The sequence below is a fragment of the Rhagoletis zephyria genome, unplaced genomic scaffold, assembly GCF_001687245.7.
Source record: "Rhagoletis zephyria isolate East Lansing unplaced genomic scaffold, Rhagoletis_zephyria_1.1 Rzeph_scaffold_09067, whole genome shotgun sequence".
NCBI lineage: Eukaryota > Metazoa > Arthropoda > Insecta > Diptera > Tephritidae > Rhagoletis > Rhagoletis zephyria.
Genome location: NW_016166146.1, coordinates 1 through 18,405, shown reverse-complemented (window position 1 = coordinate 18,405; position 18,405 = coordinate 1). Strand labels below are relative to the sequence as shown.

Sequence of the window (18,405 nt, the reverse complement as noted above, 5' to 3'; positions counted from 1 at the left end):
TCGTTACATGTAAAGGGTGATTCAATGAGACCACAGAATTTATTTTATAAATAAAACTCAACAAAATTTGTCGAAATGATTTCTTTAATTTCATCATATTTTTTAAGTCTATAGCATTTATGTAAGTGTGAAAACTAAAATCCGTGAAATGCACACCATGACTACTCTGGCAACACAGCCGGCGCATATCAAAATTTTCCATAACTTTTTGGCATAACTTGGGCTGTATATCATTTATAACGCGTATGGTACGGTTCTTCAGCTGTGGGACGGTCTCGGGCTTATTGGCAGATACCATATTTTTCACGCAGCCCCAGAGGAAGAAATCCAATGTGGTCAAATCGCAAGATGTATGTATCAAAAATAATTTCTGTCAAGGATCTTCATCCCCTTTGTAGAATTTTTGGTAAAGGTTTTACCTCGTCTAACGCGCCACCTCTGTCACCATTTAAAATCGTCGTCCATATCTTGAGTGCGCTCTGGACTTCTGTTACTAGATTTTGATCTTCGAATATGCAGGGTATTGTAACCGTTTGACTGCTGAACGCATCCCAGCCTTCCATCGTTTCAAGTGCTTCGCAGTCATGTCCTACTACCTCTAATTTCTTCCTCTTGAAAAGACGTACATACCTCCTAACTCTTTTTCTTTCGGTGTCGTTAAACCTTAACCTTTTTGTATGGATATTTTTTTTTCGTAACACTAGCCTAAACATTGGGTCGCACAGACTCTTTAAGTCTGCGAGAAAAATTTACAGCAATTATAAGTAAATTTTATAAACAAAGACTAAATATAAAAGGTGCTAGATAGGTCAAGGAATATTATCAAAGTAAATACACATAGCGCTTTCATTCCTCTTTGACATGACATGAGATCACAAGTTGCGTGAGACCCCTTGTGCACAGTTAAAGGTTAAAAGATGAAGAAACGTTAGAATATTCATCGGTCGCTTGAGTGCGCTTACTAATAAAGGTTTACGAAATCAAAAAAAATTTGCAAAACAAACTGAGTTTTATTGCAGCTGTTTTTGGCGCTATCGCGCTGCAGCAGGTTCATGTCAACCCAAGGCAAATTGACTTCAATAAAGAACAACAGCAATTAAGACTCGATTCATATTCTAGTTGACTTACATACATACATTTATACATATGCACTTATGTATGTATGTACATATGTATGTATGTATCATACATAGGCATAATCTTATGCTCATATAAACACATACACATACCAAGCCTATGCATATGATTATTGCAATTTTACGCTCTAAAGGCCGTTCCAACGCTCAAGTAATATTGAAATTTCAAAATTAACAATTCAAATTTGTTGTTTAAAGCGCTCGCTTAGCTGCATTTTGTTGTTGTAGCTACTGTGGCTACTGTTGCTACCTCATGCTGTGGCCACTAACTATTTTTTTTTCTGGTTACTGATGCAATGAACGATCTTGACCCAGAAGCAGCAACAACAGTCTGGTCTAGCCAGCAGCGTCGCCATCACACTGCCGGTTGGTTGCTGGTATGCAGTGGCTTTGTTTTGACGGTAAAAAAAAAATGCGTGCACTTAAATTGTCGCACATGCTCAAACTAATATTAAAATTAGCTAATTTCTGATCTATGACGGTCGGTTCGCATGCATGCATTCACATACATACATACATACATATACATTGGTACCCCTGTACATGTATACACACATTTACATATTTATTTTTATTTATATGCAATGCTTACAGTAATTGCAGCTCTGAAAATTTCTTATGGTTTTTTTGCTGTCAGCCAAATATTTGTTCAGTTGTACTATTCAAGGTAAGCTGAAATACATTTCAAAAATTTTGCAAATTAAAAAATTTTGTTAAATTTTAATATTCATACATCAGTAAACTAAACTTATCACTGCCAAAGAACCGGTGCAATTAAAGCTTAAAATGTGTCAATGCTAATACGGGTTGATAATTTTATTGCACAGCTTAAGTGCAGCGTAAATTACATTTTAGTTTTTGAAATACACATTACCATAATAACGATTGGTGTAAGCAAAATAAACGACAAAATATTGGGTCATATGAAAAGTCTCTGTGATTTTTTTGCGTACTTTTTTGAAAAAAAAATCCTTATTGAAAATCAAACTTAATCTCGTACATATTGGACATTATTAACTGCAGTGTTGCCAGATTTTGTTTTTCAGAAATTGTAAATGTCACCAAAAAACTGTATTTTCAACAAAAAAAAACTGTACCGTTCAAAACCGATTTTTTTTAAATGAAATTCAGTTTCCTTGATGGAACACAACTCCCTTTCTGTTGGTAAATTCTGACCACTCTTTCTTGATGACTTCGCTCTCAAACGGTCGAGTTGTGCTCTGTAGAGCATCGAATTCATCGTTTCGCCACCTTGTACAGTGGGACAGAAGAGAGAAAAAGTAACCAAAATTGGTGCCTGGCTATTTAAACGTGAAAAACAAATCAGAAAACGTGTTTTTATGAAATAGTTTATTATCTAAGGTATCAAAATCAGTGGTATATCGAAAAGTACCAGGGTTAAAAAGTTATAAAAAATCCGAGAAGACACGTATTTTGGATTTTTTTAAGCTTTAAAAGCTTTCATCGTATTAACAACTCAACGGATTTGTTCTATTTTCTTCCATTCTACTTGGTATTGCCTGTAGAAAGTTTCTGGATAAAAAAATTTAAAACAGGGTTGCCAGATGCATATATGAAAATTTATAATCATTCAAAGGCTCCACAGCATACTTCAATTTCTATAGTAAAACAAAAACCGTTTGAAGAGAAACAACAATTTTGGAGTGGGGTTGCCACCTTTTTGAAAAGCTGCAGTTGCTTTTATTAAAAATTTTATACTCATTTAATATCACAATGCGGGTATCAAACGGAACGTGTTTGAACAAGCTTCAACACTAACAAGTTTTTGAGTAGGGTTGCCTAACTATCAACTAAGGCTATCATTTTTATTATTTAATTTATATTATTTACAAAAATAAAAGTACGAATTTAATTGAAAAGTTTTAAGTGGTAGGTTTTATGTAAAATTATTTGAAAAAATGTATTTCATTTGACTAAAATTGATAAATGGATTTTAAAAAGTCTTTCAAAATTTAACCTGTTATTAAAATATGTCTGGAATGTCACTTTCAAACGCACGTCGGTTTGGCGCCATTGCATGAATGTTGCCAGATGTATGGGCAGTATAACTACATAGTGACTAAAATCCGCAGCGACTTTTTATATGACCCACTATTTGTACATATCGAGCCTAACCACCAAAAAGACATAAGCGCAATTTTTTTCAAAATTTTATTTTTGAAGCAGATATGCATCAGATGATCTAGAAGCATTTCTGCATCAAAAAAAAAAAAATTAAAAGAAAAATGACGCTTACGTTGTTTTGGCGGTTAGGGCTCAATATGTAAATAAAAAAATATAAAATGCTATGCTTTTGCTTGAAATTTTGAAAAGTTGTTAAGGAGAAATCAACGAACATTGATATCAAAAATATTTTACTACCGAGCATATATGTATTTCTTCTTCTTGTTTCAATAACGCACGCCAGTCATTTCTCTTTTGTGTCAGCATATGCCAATTAAAAACGCTGTGGTTATAGCAGTTCCACTCCCTTTCTTGAAGCACTTCAAATACTTATTCCTTTGTCCTTCTTACTTAAAGAAATCGATAACGGCAGGCTTACTCTCACAAAAAACTTTCGCAAGTTTTCTTTCAAAACTTCTGCATGCTTGCGCATTAAAAACCATTTTATTTACTACGAACAAGGCGAAAAAGTCAAAGTGCTAACTGTCTTAAACCATAGTAATTAAAAACGAATTTAATCAGTTAAACTTGTTACATCAGAGCGTAGACTAGTGGTTGAATAGTAATTTAAAAAAAAAGTTGGCGCACTACTCAGTCACTCATCAGCTTGGCTAATCGGTTAGTTGGTGAATCTTGCATTTCATACTACATACATTCGCATGTATTTACGGTGCGGTGGGCCTCTACTAAATAAGGCGAGCTTGCACAAAATACCACACAACTGACTTGCGAGTGTCGCATGTCAAACTGTGATAATTAATTCGCTGCAATACACAGCGCAACATTGCCAGCATACATATAAGCGCATCAACTTAATGTTCATGCATGCAAACACATACATATGTATGCTCATATATTTACGTACACACATAGATAGTCGTAAACAGGTACAGATTTTCACATAAAGCTTTTTATTTTCCTGTTTTAGCAATTTTTATGCGAAAGTGTCACACGGCCAAACCAAAGTCGGAAAGTTGGAAAGTGTTGTAAAGGTTGTATAAGGTTCAGAAATAATTAATATCTACACATAAGTTGGTTCACCTATGAGATATAACTGCATGAAAATCACATTAGTTGGCCAGTAATGACAGACATTTGTTTAAACTGTAACACCTCTTTATTGCCTTAGAATGTTCAGCACATTCATTCAATGGGATTTTGATGGTCATTTGGTGATGACTAGTTAACTTTTTAAATATGTGTTAAATATGTAAATAATTTTTCGTAGAATTTTTTTTTAGGTTTTCGAAACTTTTTCTAGTTTAAGGGGACCATCTTTACGAAATTAAAACAAAATTTCGTTTTTCTATTCCATTTTTGCCTATAGTCCTCTTACACTGTAGCCGAGTGACCCCTCAGAAACAACGTTCGATCACTGGTCAAAGCAAGATACAAAAAAAAATAAAAGAAAAAGGTTTTTTTTTTGTTTTTATTTAACAGCGGTCGCCCTTGTTTCAACTTTTTTTTCTGAATTTTTAGATTTGATTATTTAACCCGTTTGAAACTTGCACTTCATTAGACTATTTAAATTCGTATGGGCTATGAAACTGGATACCCAAAAATTTTCAAAAAATGCAAAATAAAAAGTTTAAATGTTGGCGAAAATTTGTTGAATTTTCCTAAATTTTGTATAAAGTTTGAAATGGTGAATTACACGGTTTTGTTTAAAGCTTAGACCATATTTTTATACAAAAATAAGGAAAAAATTTTGCTGGAAAAATATTACGAATATTAAAAAAAAAACAACACGTGGTCATTTGTTTGAGTCACTGTATGTATGTATGTACTCTCATCTGACCTTGCAGCTTTATTATGAGTGAAATGCTCATCTAATTTCTGATGGTGGCTTCCAATCGAACTTCCGAGTACTCTAACTAGTTGCGGATAAAGGAATACCCGGACTGAGCCCCTTTTAGCCAAATAGTCAGATAACACGTTACTAGATACTTACTACCTCGGAACCCAATTAGTTTGAAGGAGATCTGTAAATACCAGTGATGCCATAGCCTCTGAAGAAATACATTGCTGAGCTTGAAGACTTTCAGTGCTTCAAACACTTTTTCATACAAGATGTATTGTGTTTTGAACACGCAAATATGTATGTATGTATTTATTTGTTGTAACTCGTTATGAATAAAACTTTTGTTTGGCATGATGAAGAAATATTTAATACAAATTTAAATTTGATGCGGATGAAAGTAAAATGAATTTCGCTTTACATAAAAGATTTCAAGAGATCGAATTGAATACAAATTTTGTAAACTAACAACTTACTTATACTTTACTCATACAAAACTTCGTTTTTAAAGCTGAAATTTCAAATGAGCCGTATAATGCTTGGCGGAATAGCAAACCCAAAAACAAAAACAAACAAAAGGAAGTGTAATGTACGAAAGAAATAAAAAGCTACTTTAATTCAATGAAAATAAAAGCTATTGTGCTCATGAGTTTACAAACTACAAAAAAAGAAATACAATAATCACCTATCAATAGACTCGAAAGAGTAAATAGATCAAACATATGTATGTACATATGTAAAGATATGTATGTACATATGTGCACTCCTAATCATAAGTACAATACGCTCCAGCGCCTAACAGACGCTTTGTAGTATTTAAAGTTTTACTAACCCAGTTTCAATTTTCACCAATTTACCATTTACAACAAATACCTTTTTATTAATTTTTTCTCTAAACTTTTTGTGTGACTATCAAACAATTGCAATATTTACTATTCAGTGCGCAAAAAAACATATGTAAACCAATGGACATGAGTACATACATACATGGCACGTAGATGCACATATGTATGTACATTAGGCCGAACCAAAACCAAAAGTATTTCAGCATTTACAGTCGAATCTTAATGCGACAGCCTAAAACAGCCCGGACTTTGTTAAGATTTTCTAAAAGTATACCAATCTAGTAGTAAAATCCCCAATGGATTTGCAACAGTTAGCTACTATTTTTATCTTATGGCCTACTAAAGTTTTCATGCCCCGGCCTAAGTAGTTTTCAAAAAAGTGGAAAAATGACTCAAATAAATTTCTGAGCGAAATTGAAGGTTAAGATACACATAAATAGTAGAATTTCATGGGAAATATTTTCGAAGAGCATTTTAGCCCATTAGCTCCCGCCTAAAAGGGTCGTTTTGACCCTTACTTCAAGAAACTCCATAAAACGCAAATTGGGAAGGTCGTTCGGTGATTGATATATTACACCGTGCGACAAAAACAAAATATACTAACGAAACTATGGGCCATATGTAGTAAAACTGTGTTTTTAGTTTTTCACTCTGATGTCAAGAATATTTTCAAAGGACTTCGAAATTTTAAAAAAATTATTTAAAAAAATCAGTGCGATGTAGAATTACAATATTGTTACCAAATGAGATAGAAAAATCTGTAAAATTTAAAAATAATATTGTTTTTTTGGTTTACAAGGACGAATAGGTATTAAAATGCCCTTTTAATAACTTTGATCTTTTTAAGTAAATTTGCAGGACGAAATTCGATGATGTCTATAAGTCCTTAAATAATAGTTTTTTTTTAAATAAATATTGCAAATTTTCAAGGACAAAATTCGATGTTGTATATTAGTCCTCAAATAATAGTTTTTTCAAAAATAAATATTGCAAATTTTCCAGGATGTTACAGACAAAATTCGTAAAGGACATTTTCCATACCAATTCGTCTTTGTGAATCAAACAATTTATTCTGTTATAATTCTACAGCATTTTTTTCTTTTCTATGATTCCATTACTGTTATTCTACATTGCACTGAATTTTTTAAATAATTTTTTGAAATAATCATACATATTTTTCAAATTTCAAAGTCCTTTTAAAAAAATCCTGACGCCAGAGAGAAAAATGAAGTACACAGTTTTACAACAATTTACCCATAGTTTCGCGAATATTTTAATTTTTTTGGGTGTAAAGTTTACTGTAGCACGGTGTTTTAGAAAATTATTCTTCGGAAAATTTTACTAGGGGTCTTTTCAGGCAAAAACTTCATGCACTTGTCTCGAGGTTTTTTTTTGTACCAAAGTGCATTGACCTCAAGTGCCCACCTGATGTCAGCTCTAACATATCATCCTAATGTCAGTAAATTAAAACTCACCAAAAGTCTTTAAACTTTTGCTAAGGAAGTAAGGAAGTATTTCGATTATTCCAGTATAGCTTGCAAAAAATACTTTAGACTCTGAGGTGTACGACGATTTTTTTTTTATTTTTCTGTAAGACGGTACGGTCTAATGTACATATGCATGAAGGCATGTATGTATGTATTTTTTTCTATATTTGACTTACACAAAGGCAGCCAATAAATTTGGCAATCACTTCATAGTGATTTAAACCATGACTCTTTTTCTCGTATTATATCCATAAATGTCGCTATTTAAAATGGTGGGAGTTGATTTTATAGACTGGGATCACCTAAGAGTAAAGCCGAGGAGCGGAAAAATCTACAACATCTGTGTAGTTGGTGGACTGGGACTTTGCCTACTTGGGTACTTTGCCTACTTGGGTACTTTGCCTACTTGGGTACTTTGCCTACCAGGCCACTGGGGAGTGAGGGAAATAAGATAGCGAGCGGATTAGCTAGAGTAGCAGCAGCCGCATGTCCCAAAACATTCCTTGCAGTAGGTCCCAACACGAACCGGGAAGAGCTCGGGAAGGGAGTAATACGAACGAGAAAACGGAATTGGCAAAACATTATCAGAATTCGGCGAGCCAAAAGATTATTGGTGGAAGGGCTGTGATCCGGTGTAACCTGCTAGATGAGGAATTGAGGATCGTCACGGGCATCCTCACAGGGTACTGCAGACTCAAGCTGGGAATCTGGTCAAATGACCTTTGTAGTTTTTGCGACTCGGCCAAGATGACACTAAGGTATAAGGTAGTGATGAGACAACGAGAAAAATGTCTGAGCTCAATGTAGCCACACGATAAGCACATATACTTCCTGCCTCTAAAACTTCTTCAAAACTGTCTGGGGATTGTACGATTGAACGGGGTGTTGTGATAGTTGGAGGGCACAATAGATATTAAGGTTGCTGGGCACACTTATTTTTCATTAACTATCTACGAATATCTCTTGTCTGCTACTTAGCTTTGACCTTAACATTAAACGTCTATAAAGCATATTTCGAAAATTCACTTTGATATTATTGAAGGCGAAAATAGAGAAAGGGAAAATGGATGCATTTCAGTGTTTTAATTTACTTCCCTCGCTAAAGAAGCTTTACTTAAAAAAAATTATAAAAAACAAATGCAAATTCGTCCACTATTAGAAGTTAGAATCATTTCAGAAACTCCGTTTATTAAACGTTTATTAAACGCTCTGTGCATTATATGGCTTGACTTTAAAATTGATCAATTCTTTTTCATTTGAACAACGTCTTATATCCCTAAGCATCAAGTTATAATAAAACTCATAATATATCTTATATACTATATATATGTACATATTTAAGTAATTAACAGGAGGAATGAACTCAGCGTCATGACCTCTTCTTGAAAGTTGAGTTTGAGTCTGAAATATATATATGTATATATTAAAACATACATACATATGTATATATACACCTCGTGTCATAATTATAAGCGCACCACCCATTGACAAATTTTAGCAATTTATCTTTTTGTTAATTAATTTTAGTTATGTATGTATACATATAATAAAATTGTAACAGCCCGATAGCTGTACATTATAGATATTAAAGAAAAATTACTATATTAGACCAACAGAAGCCAAATCAACAACTTTTAGAATAATTGTCTGTCTGTCTGTATATTTGTACACGCATCACTCGAAAACTAATATATGGAATTGATGGCAGTTTTCACCGATGCATTGTTAGAAGTCTAGCTTGAAATATAGAAAGAAACAAATTAGAGAGTTGCCACCTTATTAAAAATTACAGTTTAAGTAAATTTACAAGATAAAGCCAATATTGCAATAAGGCTACCAAAAGATAGAGGTTTAAGAAGGCTTACAATCGAAAATATTTTTGTTGAGGGTAGCCACCTATTTAACTAATTTATTTTTATTTAATTGATAAGATAAATGAAATATTTCAATATGGGTATCAAACTAAAGAGGTTTAAGAAAGCTTACTGCTAAAATATATTTGTTGCCACCTATTTGAAAAAATGTATTAGTTAAATTGATAAGATAAGGTAAATACTGAATTAATACGCCTAAGATTTAAGATTACGTTTTCAGGATTACCAATACCCTTATTCATAAAGAATAAAATACGTTTCTTATATAAAAAATTTGTTTGAAAATCTCCCTTCATAAAGCTCTTCAAATCTATTTTATTGTTTAAAACTTTTAAGGTGCAGTAAAGCACGCCGGTATTTGATAGGTTTTTTTTTTTTTAAATATAGTTTATTCTTTACAAAGGTCGAATAAATCCAAGCTTCAAACTAAGTGCGATATTTAAAAAAATTCAACAAACTTTCGTAAAAATTTTGAGCTTTTTGAGTAAGCACTTTTGTAACCCACTCACTCGTAATATAATAAAGTGCAAGTTGATTTTAAAATTTTATTTTGTTGAAGGTGTTGCTCATTAATAATAAAAATTGTCAAAAATAAGTTTTAAGTCGCAGGTATCTCAAACTTGCACTTTACTTTTCTAAAATTGAATAGCTACAAAATTGCATACTCAAAATCTTTATAAGAAATTTTCGCGAAAATTTGTAGATTTTTTTAAATTGCACATGCTTTGAAACCTGAATTGGTTCGGTCTTTGTTAAAGAATAACTATATTTTTATAAAAAAAAAACTCAAATTAATTAAGAAAAAGATAAATTGTTGAAACTTGTCAGAATGTGGTGCGCTTATAATTATGACACGGGGTGTGTATGTACAGTTATGCGCTAAATGAAGTAACAAAGACTAAAAATTTGATGCGACATATTAAAATTTTTGCTACTGGGTTTACACAGGGCGTACTACATATACATAGATATGTACATAGACACCTAAATAGTATGCACCTACGTACATACATATGCATGTATACTTAAATATATAGCAATTTTCCTTTTGCCGGCTTTTCTTTTGTCGCTTTTTCTAGCTTGTAATATGTATTTTGCGGTATGTATATACATCTAGTTTTTGTTGTTGCAAACAAACAATTCCAACTTGACACTGGCCCTGTTAGTCTTACAATTGCTCGCGTGTTACGCATGGATGCGGTTGACGGGCATTTTTTAGAACTCTTATTCAACATTTTTTCGTTCGTATTGAGTGAACAAAACAAAAGCGAAAAAAGTCCGATGCCCATAAACAACTCAGAATACACCCGTTCATGCTATACTACATTAGTTATATATGTATTTGTTTATTAAACTCAACAGGTATTATGAATTCCCTATTTTTTTGCGGTTTGTTGACTAAAGAAAGGTCTTGTAGAAAGCCACACACGTAAGGGAGCAAATCAGTGGAGTAAAGCGGGATGTTTTTAACCTATTTATAGTTGCTTAGTTGTTCATGATTGTTCGTATGCACAAATAAATAGTTTCACAGTTGGCTTATCACGTAGTAGCGCAAGTACAAGCTCGACTTTATGTTCCAGTTGTTGCTTTTCGCTTGTATAGTTTCTTACATACATATGAGCCACTGGGCTACCTGTTAACGCTTAAATAATTTATTTCATTCAAGATTGCGTCTTATACACATTAGTTTAGTGTGTGTGTTTCGTTAGTTTAAAAATTAAATTAGGTTATGCTTGGTTGATTGCGGTAATGAATCCCGATAGATTTTTCTCACTACTTTCATGCTTGTGGAAGACGTACAATCGATACTTACACATATGTATACATACATATGTATGTATTTATACATATTTATATACTTTTCTTTATGTTAATTCATGCTTATACGATACTCTGCTTCAATTCCACATTTTGGCTCAATTACATGTTTCTTGCTTTTAGGTTTTAACACTTACAAGTATGCATAATGAATGATTAATGATCCCCAAAAGAGCAACCTTTAACCTTATGTCGAAAATTAACGTTTAATTATTTTTGTTTTAATACTTTGATTGTGCGAAAATTAAAAAAAAAAAAATCACAGCAAAATTACGTAAACATCCAGAATAACGGTCATCGATAAGAAAAGCTCTTAAAATAGACAGATAGGTGCCATATATATGTCTTTGCTCTTCCTGGTTATATTTCCTTACCAACAATGAATCGTTTTGTTTCTAATCTAAAAATTTTCGCCAGATATTACTCTCATTTTCTCACAAAGAGCAGACAGCCTTCTTGAAGCTGACAGCTTTATTTGTTTTTTTTTTTGTATATTTGCATAACCGATATATGGTATGAGGAACATATGTATACAACTTATCTTATCTTCATATGACGGAGTTCTGCCAAGGAAATTTGTTTTTATCGAACGTTAAAAATTTCACAATTTTCAGTATTTTAAAAGTTTATTTTTTGAATGTCTCCAAAACTATTATAGTTGGTTCTGATCTCATTTTGAAGGTGATATTTGGGATGTATAAAAAATATATTAAAGGAATCGAAAAGCAAAAAAAATAGAGAATTTTGTATTTTAAATGTTGTTAATGCAAAAACTTATATAAATTTTTGGCAAAGTTTTTTTTTTTATATTTAAAAGATTCTGAAGTTTCCAAAAAAGGCGTTTTTGAAGATACGAGTTTTGGATAATTAAAAATGTTTTTTTGCAAACTCCCAAAACGTTTTCTTTCAAAGTTCAAAATTTATAGATATCTTTATAAAATCAAAACACCTTCTTGTATCAGGATCTCTTAAGATCAGTTGGAGGTAATGTATAAAAAAAAATGTATCCAAAGTTTTTGCTTTTACGATTTTTTTAATTTCAAAATTCCGTACATTTTCTTTATTTTTAGACCTTTTTTAAACATATATTTTTGTTATGGCTGTAATTATTACCTTCAAAATGAGATCGTAACTATAGAAAATTCGATAACTTCGATGATTTTCGATAAATTTCGATAACTGTGCGATTGGTGGGTTCGATACATGTCCATAATTCAAAAATGTATGTGTCGATATAAATTGATAACTCGATAAACTTTGGATAACTCTATAAATTTCGATAAAGCCATAGTTTTCGAAAGCTATCAACAAATCTCGATAATTCGTTGCGCTGTGGTAAGACGATAAAATTCGATAAGCAGTGATAACTCGATTAACTTATATTTCGATAACTCGATATATTTTAAAAATTGCAAAAACTTTGATTCGATAAATTGACACATTTCATTAAATCAGTAATTAGCGATAGCTCTATAAGTTGAAAGAACTCGATGCATTACTATAACTCGATCAATTTTCGTAAAATCTATAAATAATGATAGTTCAATAAATATCGATAACTTCATAAATTTCATTAATTTGATAAATTTTGATAATCCCATACATTTTTAGAGCTCGATAACTATCCGTAACAACTCAATAAACATTGCTCATTTTGAATAATTCGACATGTTGTGATAACTCAATAAACACGGATAACTCGATAAATTTCGATAACTATAAACTTTGATGATTCGATAAATCTCACTGACTTGATAACTTTCGATGATCACATTTTTTACGACTGAATTTATTTCGATTGCTATAAAAAAATTCCAAAAATTTCTTTACACTTTCAGTTAACCTAATTCTTATTTATGTATTTCTCATTGTTTTCATGTTTGTCTTTTTCTTAAATTTTGCCTTAATTTTTTTGTCTTAAATACAAATATATACAAATACGGAAATTTTTAAATGCCGATTTTGGCCGTAAGTTTCAACCAATTTTGAAACCATAAAAACCTCTCCTCATCTGCAGAGAAATACTATTTCAATAGTGTTATGGTTTTGAAATCGGCTCGGTAGAATCGCCAAACGACAATATTTATGTTAGTGTATTAATATATACATAGATAATAAAAAGTATCCATAACGGCCCCTGGTTATACAAAATTATATTTTAAACAAATGCACAAATTGCCAAATATTCAAAAAACCACAACTAGGCATCTGGCTTGACCATATTTGCTTATTTAACTTATGGCGCCATCACCGCACAAGGTACCGAACGACAAAGCGAACACCAAACAACAATTTTAATTTAATCGCCTTTAATGAACATTAAATAAATTTACGATTTGCTTGCTGGCTGCGCAAGCAATTTGAACTTAATTTGACACAATATTTAAAACAAACACAAATATTGAATTTTGTTTGTTTTTTTTTTAGAGCATTTTCGCATCCCCACGATCAAATTAATGCGGTGATACGAAGGCCTAAAAGATTTACTTGTGGCAATTTGCTAACTTTCAATCAGTGAATATGTATGTACTTAACAAACTAATAGCGCATCTTAATTTTGAATGTGTTTTAGGTTTTCGTGATTGCGTTCAGTCAATGCCGTATCAGCGAAAAAATATTATCATTGAGTATGTACATATTTACTCGTAGAGTAGATACATAAATAAATATTAGTCATTATTGCATTGATTTATGTTTATACAACGCATTGCATTTATTCTTGTCATTTGCACTTGTGCATGATAATTAATAGTAAATAATTGCATATGGCTCATCACACATTTTCATGGTTGTGAAAAATATACAATTCATTTTTTTTTTTTTNAAAGTTGATAAGCATTACACTGTGATTACACACAATTCGTGGGAATTATTTGTTTAGTTAAAAATCTTTAATTAATTTAGTGTAAATATACATACATATGTATGTTTAAAATTGCATGACTCAGATAATAAAGACAACAAAGACGCACCGGACGGATCGAACTAATTTAAAATGAAGCTCTCGCTTTTATGAAGTGTTTTCAAGCATCTTTGCTATACGCTTAGTGCTATTCTTTCTTAATGAAAATGATTTTCATACAACAATGGAAATAATGGAAATCGGCGCTTTGTTGAAGCTTTGAAGAATTTTTATATGAGAGGTTAAATAAAAACTATGTATTATCATACTCGTATTTCTTGTCCTCAAATCCATACTTACTGGAAGTCTATTCTAAGCCTATAAGTTCTATTCATTTCAACTTCCAGATTATTTATCATTAGGGTGAACTGTTCATTTATGGAAGAATTTTTCATTTTCTGTGCAAGAAAATTTCGTTTCTTAAGTCTTTGCATAATCAACTTTAAATTCTTTTTTGAGTAAGTTTAATATTCAAACATTTAAATCTAACAGAACGCTATGAGGAAGATTATGACATATAAGCCAAAGGGGCAGCAAGTGACCCGTGAGAGTTTATACTTAAGAGGAACGAAGTGCGTTGCTCATTAAAAGAAGATCCTGGTAATGCTGAAGGTTACACTTAATAGGAACTGTTTCAGCGTAAATTGGCGACTAGATAGGTTTAATGTCTAAAAAACTCTGTACTATAGCTATTAGTATACCGACCGTGCCCTTTTCCCGAGGTACATTTTTTTTTGGCTACTCCCCCGACCTTGTAGGTAGTCATATGCTGAGATCTTGTCGTGTTGGCAAAACAGCTTTGTATTTCTTATCGAAAGTGGATGGGGTTGTAAAGAATAGTCAAAAATAATAGGTGAGGAGATTGCCGCCAACATATCTGGTATAACTGGAAAGTCCTAATGTTATCTCGATCCACAAAAAGGGCTTCCTTAAGTTTTACGGTCGAAATAAACTACTCCTCGACTATTTTGCCGCATTTTTGAAAATTAAGTTGGTATCATCTAAGTAGTTAAAAGGCTAAAAAGAGGTGGTAATTTTCACTAGGCTGTAAAAAGAAATAACCCAGTCGTAGCTGGTTCTAGCATCCTGCAGGAGAGCAGATGGTGGACGAGTCTAAGCAGAGAGTTGTATATATATATGGAGAGCTGCCAAGGCTGGGGAAGTGCAGAATCATTTCCGTGGATATACTTACCGGGACGAACACAATTACAGGCCTTACTAAAATCTAATCCCGAAAAACAGACCTTCTCCTAATTAAAACTTTAATTCAAGTATCTCACTACTTGTTTACATATATCTCGTCCTAGATTCATCCTTATAAATCTCAAAAATAAAATAGAAAGCCACGTCAGCTATCATACTTGAACTTTGCTGTCAGACTCAGGGAAATAGGCTTGTAAGAAAACAATATTCTTAGGACAAGAATCAACCAACAGAGAAATATACAAGTAAAATGAAAAACACGACGAACTGTAGGTAGGCCTTGCCGAACTTACATATATGAGTGCTTCAGAATGTAGTGATAACCTTAAGCCTATCTGACCGACAAATGATAGAGTTAAAGTACTTTTGACTAATTGTGAAGTACTCTTGGAAAGATGGGCCTCGTGTCAACTCAGCGTAGGCTGGACAATGGCTGGAACCTGTGCTGCTGCGTGTATTTCGGAGATAGTCTAGGGCTTCAAACACATACGCCTACAGTTTTACAAAGAACTAATGTTTATGCTCTAAGTGCACCCTTTGTCCAGTGGCAACCACTTTAACCTAACATAACCTAAACTAGGTTCGCCAAACTTGACTTAAATGGTGGCTCAAGAGTTCTACTCCCATACAGAATGGTATAGAGGTTATAGTGAAAACTAATATCCATTTGACATCGAAATTAAAAAAAAAAATCCACTAATCCGCAACAATTTTAGTATCACGATTTCTATTTCTTTATTTGGAGTATTTTAATTCGATTAAATTTTGCATTGATTTGTGATCAAATGAATTATGAGATTAGACATTTGCATTTGTAAGAAATAAGTGCTGTCGTTTCTCTAAGCCAGACTAATGCGCATCGTGGCGTGGCCGGATCCGTCTATTATTATTATATGTATGTATGTTTGTATAGTTAGTGTACACTCATAGAACTCTTATCTAAAATATACTCTTGCTTTTTTGAAGTGAAAGAACCTTTTAATAATGAGATTAAAAAGCCGTCGAAGAAAGTATGAAATGCTTTTATTAAGAGCCTAGATTCCGTCATTATTATAAAGTGAAAACGCATCACTTAGCTTATCATTACACTATATTTATCTTTTAATAAACATAAATGCTTCTGAAAGCCATTTCATTCAAGCATTCAAAGGCACCGTCTTCCAATGGCCACTCTCGCCACTAAGCTGTTGTGACAATGCCTCTGCATTTTATTCAAGCGCATATCTACATTTATTTATGTTAAACAAGTGCCTGTATTGTACAGAAAGATATGTAAATAAATATTTGTATTCATATATGCGTTAGGGTGGTCCAAAAATGAATTTGAGAAAGTTAAAGTCGCAATTTCAATGCTCTCACCATCTAAGATGATTCTAGATCGAAAAAATATGCCAAGTGTTTTTTTATGAATACAAAATATTTAGAGGTCGCTCAAAGCGCTCGAAGTTTTTAAGGTTTTGTGGAACCAATAAAAAATTTAATACTAAGATTTGAGTCTCTTTCTTTCTTGAAGATTTTTAAGGATTCTTTATTATTTCTACGTTTTTTTTTCATATAAAATACATGTGAAACTTTGAGCGACCTCTAAATATTTTTTTTTTGATTTCAAAGAAAAAAAAGTGGGTATATTTTTCGATATTGGACAATACTAAGGGATGAGAGCATCTAAATTCCTACTTTACTTTTTTAAAATACTTTTCTGTACCACTCTAATGTTTAGATATTTACATACATAACATATGTATAAAAATAGGGGGGTCAGAGCTTTAAAATTTCGACTTTACTTTATTTGGACCACCCTAATGCTCAATTATATTCTTCCGAGCAATCTGTATCTTAATAAAAGTCATGTTGTCATATCAAAAGATAAATAAAAGATAAACGAAACGATAGCAAAAGTGATGGTGCCATTCTGCGAGTACTTTCAGTCACTGCTGTTGACATTTGGAATTCCATATGCAGCTTTAGCAGATAAGCAGCTTTAATGGGTGAGCAGAAGTAGAAAAAAAACAGCATTTTCAAAGGAAAACATACAAATGTGTGAATCATTAACTTTGTTGATTATGTTATGTTAGCACAGAGCAGGGAGCCAAATGAAATTAATTATCATCAACGCCACAGCATCGGCGTGCTAAGCGCTAATCACAGCCATTTGCGAACTAATCAAACAAGCTTTTTGTCTTAGGTGTGGAGATAGATAGATGTATGTATAAGTGTTTATATACACGCGCTCAAATGCGATCTGTGCAAAAATCCGCATTGAAAACAGATGGGGAAAAAGCAAGAAGCAAAGAACTGGTTTTAGCTTTGTCTTTGAGCGCAAGTGTGGCAAGGCAAAACGGTTTGTGAGGCTGCATACTAATGTGAATTAAAAGCAAAAAAAAAAAAGAACAAGCAAAAATAACCGAGACACGCATGCTTTACTTCCTCCGAATTCAATGAATCACTTGTTTATTCTTGTGATTCTTTAAGGGACTCATCACATCTCAAGCAAATCACAACAAAATGCCCCGCACTCATAGCATTCTCAATCTTCTCTTTCATTTCAGCTGTGTTGAGTTGAAGTATAAGGAATCCATACAACAGTTATCTCTTTGTGTCCATCAGCGGCGCAGCAATCCCTATCCAGTCCCGTTCAGTTCAGTCACCCACTGCGTATTTTGCACATTTTGCCACAGAGTAGTGTGAAATATTCTGCAGTGTTGCGGCTGGTGCGGCACAAGCAGCTAAATATGCAGATAGCAACAACATATCGCAGCAGATCCAGTGACGAAGCACTCGACGAACATTTAAAGTTACAGCAACAGCAGCAACGTCAACAAGCAATGCCAATGGTAATGAATAATACACGTCGACATATTAGCGGCGTTCACAATATAGTCTTACCAGCAACACCAGCAACACCACCACCACCGCCGCCATCAGAAGCCATGCGGTTGCGTACTGATTCGAATGCGACCAGCATTTATGTGATTGGCGCAGACGCAACGTCCAGCCACAATGGCCCTGTAACGGCTACCAGCAGCGTTACACAGTCGGATAGTAATCCAGCAACAATGGAACGTAAACAGCGCAATCGTTTATCTTGGGTGAATATGCGTCGATTTGGTGCTGATGCTGATGATGCGACTGTGATGCATGGTGAGCATGATGGTAGA

General features: G+C 33.0%; 1 protein-coding gene across 1 annotated transcript; it reads left to right on the top strand.

Moving 5' to 3' along the window:
- Positions 1 to 1,782: 1,782 nt before the first annotated feature.
- On the top strand, positions 1,783 to 18,402 carry LOC108375532 (uncharacterized; the record flags this gene model as incomplete). The annotated part of the gene is made up of 2 exons (XM_017631672.1): positions 1,783 to 1,803; positions 17,797 to 18,402. A coding segment is annotated over exon 2 (423 nt), but the record flags the coding sequence as incomplete, so codon positions are not given.
- Positions 18,403 to 18,405: the final 3 nt, after the last annotated feature.